This window comes from Zootoca vivipara, chromosome 7 (assembly GCF_965207765.1).
Source record: "Zootoca vivipara chromosome 7, rZooViv2.hap1.1, whole genome shotgun sequence".
Taxonomy (NCBI): Eukaryota; Metazoa; Chordata; class Lepidosauria; order Squamata; family Lacertidae; genus Zootoca; species Zootoca vivipara.
In genome coordinates this window covers 94,258,091-94,268,012 of record NC_142590.1, presented here as the reverse complement: position 1 = coordinate 94,268,012, position 9,922 = coordinate 94,258,091, and the positions used below count along the sequence as shown (strand labels likewise).

Genomic DNA, 9,922 nt, shown 5'->3' with positions numbered 1-9,922 from the left:
GGGTCCCAGCCAGAAAGATTTTTCTGCTGTGCTCCTGCCTGGCTGTGTCCATTTGTCAGCGGTTGCCTTTCCATTGTTCTCTGCTGTCAGTGAGGGGAGGACAAGAGGAATCGGAGTCGGGTCACGTTGCCAAGGCCTGGGGCAGTCCAGAAGCAAGAGAGGTTTTCCTCTTTGCCTATTGAATTCCAGGACAATGCAGCTCTACTCCTCCAGCCAGAGGCCACAGAAGCACCATGCCAAGTTTGCACAGCTGTTGCTCCCACAGTCTTGGAATTGAAGAGCTGAAAGGGACCCCCAAGGGTCATCTAGTCCAACCCCCTTCCCACAATGCAGGAATCACAGCTAGAAACTTCCTGACAGTTGGCCATCCAACCTTGGTTGGAAAACCTCCAGTGAAGAGAATCCACCACCTTCTGAGGTGATCAGCTCTGCTATCAAGCGGTTCTCGCTTTCAGAAGGTTCTTCCTCATGTCTAGTTGGAAGCTTAATTCTCCTTTCTTGTCCTTGGAATCCATTGGTTTGGGTCCTCCGCTCCAGAGCAGCAGAAAACAAGCTTGCTCCATCTTCTGCAGGTCTGCCATTTCTTAATGAAGGGCTACCGGCTCTGGGTCTCTTGGGTGCCAGTCAGAGAGGCTGGGCGAGGAGGAGATGGACTCAGATGTAGAGTCCTTTGACACCTGATAGAATTGCAGAGTTGGAAGGGACCCTCAAGGTCGCAAGAAAGGAAATTGCAACTAGACATCAGGAAGAACTTTCGGAAAGCGAGAAATGTTTGGCAGCGGAAGCAACTCCCTTGGAAGGTGGTAGATCAAGTATTTCCTAAAAACTGGAGTAAATTCATATTTTTTTTTTAAAGACCACTGTAAACAGTTAACATCTTTGGCAGGGATGTAAAGATGCTTGTAATGTGGAATTGTTGCAATGGTAATTATGGTTATATAATAGCAAGATAAGAGTAAAAGATGCAGTAACTTTAATCTTAAAGATGGAACCGATGGAGGGAGGGAAGGAGGTCTAAGGGTCCGAAAGAACTCAGCATTTGGATGTTTGAAATGACTTTGATTTATATTGATGTGAGTGGGTATAGACCACAGGTATAATTCCCCCCAAAAAATTATATTAAAAAGTAAGGTGGTGGATTCTCCTTCCTTGGAGGTTTTTAAGCAGAGGTTGGATGGGTGGGGTGTGAAACACAGAGCAGTCAAATACAACATTCCTAGAGTGGGCATAAAAAGGGGGTGTCTGGACCAGCCAGTCGGAACTTCCTGTTTCCTCCTAGGCTGGGACAGACTTCCTCTGCATGTCACCTGTGCAGGTAACAAAATACCTCAGCGGATGCCACCATCTCTCTCTCTCTCTCTCTCTCTCTCTCTCTCTCTCTCTCTCTCTCTCTCTCTCTCTCTCTCTCTCTCTCTCTCTGACTCCATTCATCAAAGAAGCAACATCTTCTTAGGCTAAGAGGACAAAGGAACTATCTCCTTATGGGATAGATTCCACGTGTATATATTTTGTAACCCAAGTCTGCCTTCTGGGATCCTTCTGTGAACAGAATGTGAGTAAACTATTTTATATACTTATATACAAAACTGTGTTGTGTCTATTCTTTTAAGAGGGAATAAAAGGGGAATTACTAGGAAAGTTATTTTAGAGGCTTATGCAAGCCTGGCGAACCTATCCGCTGTGTAAGTATAAAAAGAGGAATGTTACTCTGCTAAATCATAGGACTTGTTAACACCAGTTGGGAAGGATATAATTAAACAATATACCCTCTCCTGCCTCCCTGAACATTGCCACAGGATGGCCAACTGCCAGGAGTTCCTTAATTGTAAATCCTGCCTTGCAGAGGGTTGGACTAGATGACCCTCAGGGGTCCCTCCTGACTCTACAATTCTATGATTCTGTGATTACTCTGGAAGGGCTATTTGTATTCAGAAGAATCCGCCTTTGGGCATGTGTCCCCCCCCCCTCCTCACCAGTTGATACCATTTGTGCTTTTTCAAATAAATAAAAAAACCATTCAATGCCATGGGTCTGGCTTGACCCTCAGATTGTCAACTTGCAGGCAGGGCCTGTTCCTTTTTATATGATAAATCTGCAGCATTGAACTGTTCCTCTAGAAGCAGCAGGAGTCATTCATCTTTTTAATTTACTCGTGGATTTTTTAAAAACCCTCCTCCTCCTTCAAAAAAAGGTGCTTTCCCATGTTGTTTAGTCGTTTAGTTGTGTCCGACTCTTCATGACCCCATGGACCACGGACCATAGCACGCCAGGCTGTCTTGCACTGCCTCCCGCAGTTTGGTCAAACTCATGCTCGTAGCTTTGAGAACACTGTCCAACCTGCTTTTCCATAGCAGGTATATTGCAACCACCAATAAAAAGAGACCAGCAGGATATGCCCTGGTGCCTCTTCCCCCTGCCCCCTTTTCCTTCTCCCCAAATGAATGTCTCTGGGCTGCGTGGAGACTGTCATGTTGGGAACTGGCAGGTTTTGTGCGTGGCAGAAGGAGGTCCAGGGGGAGGAAGGGATTTTCTGAAGAACAGGGGGACATGATCACGGGTCCTGCTTCTCCTGCCTTTTCTCTGGCTCATTTTAATGGATCAGGGCATCCTTCCATCGCGACTCATAATACAAGAATCTGGGACCCTCTGGGTCCCTTGGCCCATTTGTGACATTCAGCTGCCACAACAGAGTTCCTGCCTCCAGAGACTGCAAGGAGGGTCACTTTGAGAAACGGTTTGGCTACCAGAGGAAACCTGTTGTTGCTTTTCCACGGCCATGAATAACTCCAAACAAATGTCGATGCCCACTTTTTTGGCTCGCTTTATGACACCTCATAATTCATAAGATAAAGCTTGTTTTTCTCCGATGGAAGAATTTGCCCTCTTCACCCCATGTAGGCATGATTCCTTATAACCATTTATGACCGGAAGGTGTTTGTAGAATTTGTACTGTGAAAAAAAGGAAAAGGTATCAAACCACCGCAAGAGGTGTTGAAATTTTGGAAGGTGGGATAGTTACAACGGAATGGTCTCGGGGGTGGGGCACACATTTCTCTTCTTATTTATTTAGTATTATTACGTTGTCAAAATGAAAAATTAAATTATGTAAACTTCAAACATTAAAAACTTCCCTATACAGGGACATGACATGAAACGTATACACTGCTTGATTGCATAAAGGCAGCAATGACCTCAGAGCAGTTTACAAAAAAAAGATAAAACAAAAAAAATTGAAATGGAATTTCAAAAAAATGGAAACGATGCCTTATGAGGAACGGCTTAGGGAGCTGGGTATGTTTAGCCTGGAGAAGAGAAGGTTAAGGGGTGATACGATAGCCATGTTCAAATATATAAAAGGATGTCATATAGAGGAGGGAGAAAGGTTGTTTTCTGCTGCTCCAGAGAAGCGGACACAGAGCAACGGATTCAAACTACAAGAAAGAAGATTCCACCTCAACATTAGGAAGAACTTCCTGACAGTAAGAGCTGTTCGGCAGTGGAATTTGCTACCAAGGAGTGTGGTGGACTCTCCTTCTTTGGAGGGCTTTAAGCAGAGGCTTGACAGGCATATGTCAAGAATGCTTTGATGGTGTTTCCTGCTCGGCAGGGGGTTGGACTGGATGGCCCTTGTGGTCTCTTCCAACTCTACGATTCTATGATTCTATGAATTATCAGTGAGCAGAATCATTTGAAGATACCAGTAGCTCTCATATCTCCTCTCAGTCTCCTCTTGTCCGGGCTACACAAACCCAGCTCCTTCAACCATTCCTCATAAGGCTTGGTTTCCAGACCCTTGGTTGCCCTCCTCTTCGCATGGTCCAGCTTGTCTTCAATTGTGGCACTCAGGACTGGACTCAGGACTCCATGTGTGGTCTGACAAGGCAGAATAGAATGATACTCTTACTTCCCTTGATTGGGACACTAGACTTCTGTTGACGCAGCCTGGAATTGCAGACAACTCATTTTGCTGCTGCTGCATCACACTGTAGACTCACATGTTCAGTTTATGTTCAACCAAGACCCCTAACCTGCTGCCCATGAGCCAAAACATCTGGAAGGCATCAGGAGAAGTATTAGAACCTCCTTGTGACAGTTACGCAGCTTCTGTGCATGGACGGACGCAATGGATTGCACCATTTCCACTCTTGACATAGCCATTGTTTCAGAGTCAATAGCAAAGGCTGCCTGACTTTTGGGAGACATCTGAAGGCAGCCCTGTTTAGGGAAGTTTTTAATGTTTGGCGTTTAATTGTGTTTTTAATATTCTGTTGGGAGCCCCCCAGACTGGCTGGGGAAACCCAACCATGTGTACAGGGTATAAATAATAATAATAATAATAATAATAATAATAATAATTATTATTATTATTATTATATGCCCCAGACCTTCTCTGGACTGATTTTCATGAGATGACTTTTCTAAATAATGTCAGACACTTGAGGAAGTGGGCAGGATCCTTGGCTATATTCAGCCTCTGATAGGGATTTGGTACTTCCGGCCCCTGGACTATTTGTGACAGAAGAAACTAAAAAGAGCATTTGCTGGATCAGGCCAAAGGGGGCCCACCTAGACCAGCCTCCTGCTCTCACAGTGGTCAACCAGCTGCCCCAAATGAAAACCCGCAAGCAGGATTCGAGCACAAGAGCCCTCTCACGGCTTCCAGCAACTGGGATTCAGAAGCATGGCTGCCTCCAATGGTGGCCCTTGGGAGCTCCTCATTTGGCCCCCCAGGATCTCCCAATTCTCACCTACTACCTTCTCTAAGGCTTCTGTGCTGGGTGCAGAGGGAGGTGAAAACACAGGATTATAGGTTCTGCAGGCTTGATCCGGATATGTGCCCTGTTCTATGAGGGGTTTCAATTCTTTGCTCCTCCCCTCTGCCTTCAGCTTGCATTGCCCCAAAAGTATTACTTTCTTCAAATGGATCTCAGGTGCTATTGGATGATAAAGATCTCCTAAATGGTGCAATGGTCATATAACTTAAATATTGCAAAAGCTGAGTCACTAGTCTTATTTTTGATTTTTATTTCATAAAATCCACACTCCACTTGATTGTAAAAAACAACAACACAAAAACCTCAGAACGGTTTACAAATATATATACCGTATATATATATATAACCAGTAGAAAAGGAAGAAGTTAAAAACAGCTATTTTAAACATTCCAGACAATTAAAATCATTGATAAACTAAGAACACATTAAAACACATGTCAACATTCTACGTACATATCTGGGAATGCTTGTCAAAATAACAATGTTTTCAGCTGGTGCTAAAAAGAGGACAGTGCTGGTTGTTCGACCAAAGCAAAGCACTTTTACAAGGCATCTCAGCGTCTCGGCAAGCTTTGCGAAAACTCAGCTCATTTGCAAGATGACTTTGCTAAACCTGAGGTGCCTGGCAGCTCATGTTTTGAAGAGTTTCTTCAACTCCATAGTTAGCAGGAAACACAGGGCACAGAGGGGCATGTGCACAGCACAGAAGGACTGCTGTGCAGAGGGAGAGTTTGACTGCGAAAGTGGGTGAGGGACTCCAACCAACATGGCGTAGGTGAAGAGGCGACCAAGTGCCAAGAGATGAGGGAGGCCAGTGGTTGTCATGGCCCTGGGGTTGGGGTCTGTGGAGGGTTCCCCTGCTTCAGGTGTTCCATGGATTCTCGGCTGCTGCTGGATCTGTGGAGGGAAGATGAGAGAGGGATGATTAGGGAGCATAACTTTGCGGGAGGTGCACAACACAGTGTATGGGCAACCTATCCAGAAGATATTTGTATTTCGAGGAGTTATGGTAAGTGATCTGTCATGGTTACCCTTCTGTTCCTTTCCCCTTCCCTAGCTCTTGTTAAACTCTTTGATGGCTGAGAAACAGCCTTTAATGTCTTAATCTGTTGGAAGGAAGCGATAGTGCCGGGTACCTTCTTTGATGTTGTAGTTACAGGTAGGTAGCCGTGTTGGTCTTGCGTAGTCGAAACAAAATAAAAAAATTCCTTCCAGTAGCACCTTAAAGGTAAAGGGACCCCTGACCGTTAGGTCCAGTTCGTGACCGACTCTGGGGTTGTGGCGCTCATCTCGCATTATTGGCCGAGGGAGCCGGCGTACAGTTTCCGGGTCCTGTGGCCAGCATGACAAAGCCGCTTCTGGCGAACCAGAGCAGCGCACAGAAATGCTGTTTACTTTCCCTCGGTACCTATTTATCTACTTGCACTTTGACGTCTTTCGAACTGCTAGGTTGGCAGGAGCTGGGACTGAGCAACGGGAACTCACCCCGTTGCGGGGATTCGAACCGCCGACCTTCTGATCGGCATGCCCTAGGCTCTGTGGTTTAACCCACAGCGCCACCCGCATCCCTTAGAGACCAACTAAGTTTGTCATTGGTATGAGCTTTCATGTGCATGCACACACCACTTCTGTGATGTCGGACATTGTTTGGAGAAAGGGAGGCACTGGGAGGGGGTGGCTAATGAATTATCTGCCAGTCCAGCAAGCCATGCAGGCTAACAGGCTGGCTAGCTAGCTAGAAATCCGACGATGTTGGGCAGAGTCTGAGAAGCTCGTGCACAGACTGATGGCTGCGGGGCCATGCAAACTGAGGCTACCTGGGGGAGTCACTTGGCCGCTTCTTGAGGGCTTCCAAGTGGCAGGTCGAGGTGCTTGCTTGGCATGTATATAATGCTTGCTGTTTAGAATAAAATCTTCAGTCTTCTCACTCACTCACTTGTGTTTTGTATCACTTCTGAATCTCATTTTAAAAGAACCACCTTGCATTTGGCAAGACACACAGCACCATCTCTATAGATGGTGTTTGACATGTGCTTGTCCCGTGGGCTGCGCCCTTTACAAGGGAGAGACACCTTACAGGAAGGGGACAGAAAGGGAAGTGAACAGGGGATTATTTCAGTTGCATATGGTATACAGTACAATAGCATCTTACACATGTTTAACTTGAGTGGTTACTTCAACTGTTTGCGGTTGAAGGTAGGATGGTTGACATTTCACAAGTTAAACCCAAGCAAAATGGAGAAGCTCATTTCTTACCAGGTCTACTTGGGTTACCCTGAGCTTTTAAACTATCTGCTTTGCAGGAGTACGGGGGTGGAGTGCTGGGGGCAAGGTCTGCTCAGCATGCTGGATCTGCAAAGCTCAGACATGATCTTGCAGGCGCCATATGAGTTTCTGTGAGATCTCGCATGACCATCCCTAGCCTTATCCGGCATGAATATAGTTTTAAGCTCTCTACTTTGCTTGTCGGGCAAGGTCTACTCAGTGGACTAGGGTGGAATCTACACACATGTAAAAGCAACGTTGTGAAAATGCTTTTTTTAAAAAAAAAAGTTTTGAAAATTACATTGAATTTGCCATAGCTCACTTTCACCATCTAGTGTTACAATTGTATATTGCACTTTGCAACACACTTAAAACATTTTGTTTGCAGCCATATGTCTGAGTCCTAGGAATTCTCTGTCTTTGCTTCACCTGCTAGCTGCGAAGGAGGCTCCATCAGATTGCAAAAGTGGGCATCTCAGGCAAAATCACATTCAAAGGTGTTCATATTCGGAGAAACTTGCCCTAAAGTGTTGACGAATTTCCAAGAGGACTTAAGAAAATAATACCGCAGAAATGAACATGAGACCAGCAAAACGAGAAACCAGGAGCAATCAATGGAGACAGGTTCACTGAGACCTCCAGCCTGTGAAGACCCACCACTCAGAAATGCCCCTCACTTACCTTGGTCCCTGGGAGGGACACAGTTCCATTTCTTGCAGCCGCCCATGCAGCACTTCCTGTCCATCGGACAATCGGAGTCCTCCCTGCACTGATCCCTGCAGACGCCTATCAGTGATATGATAGGGGGATCCGGAGGGCAGAAGCCAGGTTTATCTGCATGGGGAGAGAGGGAGAGCACCAGACTCCTAATCTCAGGGCCGTGGGTTCGAGGCCCACATTGGGCAAAAAAAATCCTGCATTGCCGGGGATTGGAATGAATGACCCTTGTCTGATGCTACAATTTGCAGGCATTGCCCAGAGAAGGGGCTTGCATGCTCTCTTGGCAGAATTCCAGGCGGGTTTCAGGCCAGCTCCTGCACAGCTCCCCCTCCCTCCCTGCCCCCTCCCTCATCCCACAGAAGGAGCAGAATCTGGATTGTGCTCCTAGAATCATAGAGTAGGAAGAGACCACAAGGGCCATCCAGTCCAACCCCCTGCCAAGCAGGAAACACCACCAAAGCATTCTTGACATATGCATGTCAAGTCTCTGCTTAAAGACCTCCAAAGGAGGAGACTCCACCACACTCCTTGGCAGCAAATTCCACTGCCGAACAGCTCTTACTGTCAGGAAGTTCTTGCAGGAATGCTTCACCCATCAGGAGTTGCTTGGTGGGAGCTGCAGCCCAGTCATCTCTCTGGCACCTTGCCAGCAAATGCTGTTAGCCCGAGTTACAATCTGCCCATTGGGCATGCTTTTGCTGGACACTCTCCTGCCTGGAGACAGTGCCACAGCTGGGCCCCCCTGGCACCATGGGCAACTTCCCTCCCGTCACAGCTCTTCCCCCACGTTGCATCCAGCACCTTAAAGTGCGACTCTTGCCCCTTCCAGCTCTACAGTCTATGAACTTGGCCTTGAGGCAGAGGCCCACCTGAGACTGGGCCCTGGGGGCAGGAGAATTGCAGGGGGCAAAGGAGGGCAAGTGTTACCGTTTGGGAGACGGCAAGAGGCCCCGCAGCCCGTCCAGCAGCATTTCTCTGTCCCCGCACAGCTGGCATCAGACTGGCACTCTTCTGTGCAGTTTCCATGGGCCGTCGCCATTGTCACGTTGGGGCATGTGCCGCCTTTCTCTGCAGCAACTGGAAAAGGCAAAGAGAAGTAAACATTACAAAGAACTTTGGGGCTTTAAAAGCTGTTTGGCTGTTGAACTGTCTCCCTCAGGAGGTTGTGGACTCTCCTTCCTTGGAGGCTTCGAAGCAGAGGTTGGATGGCCACCTGTCATGGATGCTTGGGCTAAGATTCCTGCCTTGCAGGGGGTTGGACTAGAGGACCCTTGGGGTCCCTTCCAGCTCTACAGTTCGATGGTAGCCATCTTCAAATATCTAAATGATATGGGAGATGGAACAAGCTTGTTTTCTGCTGCTCCAGAGGGTAAGAAGGTAAGATCTGAACTAACGACTTCAAGTTATAGGAAAGGAGTTTCTGACTAAATATCAGGAAGAGCTTTCTGAGGCTAAGAGCTGTTGGGTGCTGGACTGGCGGCAGGCCTCCAAGATTCCAGGTAGAGGTAGCTCCCAGTTCTACCTGGAAATGCAACCAGGGATTGAGAAGGTGGGTCTTTCTGTTTGCAAGGCAGATACCCCCCCCCCGCTGAGCTTTGGCCCTTCTGGTCCTTCGTCCAGCTGGACCAGGCTGGAGGTGCTGGCCTTTCTCTCCTAGGGACTGCCACCCGCTCACACCCACCTGTAACGTTCTGCCCAGGTGTGTCTATCAGCTGAGTTGAGGCTGTGAGAAGCCCCACCAGGGAGATGAGGAGGAGGAGGATGAAGAGGGGGCGGCAGCTGCTATTCCTGAGCTCCATGGTGATGCTGCTCGCAGAGAAGGTGTTGTGGTCTCTGGCTGCTGCAGGCCAAGCTTTAAACTCTCTCAGGTGTGGCTGGCTGAGGCCCAGGGAGGCAGGGAGGTGGGGAGGGCGAAGAGAGGTTCCTGGGCGATGACTGGAGAACAAGGTGAGCCCAGCTCCCCCCTCCTTCCATTGCACAATCGGATCAGGTAACAGCCCTGGCCCTGGTGCGAACCAGGAAGCTGGAGGCTCAAGAGAGCAGGCTCAGACCCAGGGGCCGATCTTTCCTGAGAAGCACAGCCCAGGCCAGGTGGTTTGCCATCAGCAACCTGGAAGCCCAAGGAATGGCTCTTACCTGTGTTGGCCAGGGGTTAAGGGCTT

General features: G+C 47.9%; 1 protein-coding gene across 1 annotated transcript; it reads right to left on the bottom strand.

The window, feature by feature from the left end:
* Nucleotides 1-5,008: 5,008 nt before the first annotated feature.
* On the bottom strand, nt 5,009-9,572 carry LOC118088858 (waprin-Phi1-like). Its single transcript, XM_035123001.3, has 4 exons — nt 9,442-9,572; nt 8,688-8,837; nt 7,722-7,874; nt 5,009-5,672 (listed from the first exon to the last, which is right to left on the bottom strand). Exons 1-4 carry the CDS (start codon nt 9,557-9,559, stop codon nt 5,638-5,640), a joined length of 456 nt encoding a protein of 151 aa, XP_034978892.1. The 5' UTR covers nt 9,560-9,572; the 3' UTR covers nt 5,009-5,637.
* Between the last annotated feature and the right edge of the window lie 350 nt (nt 9,573-9,922).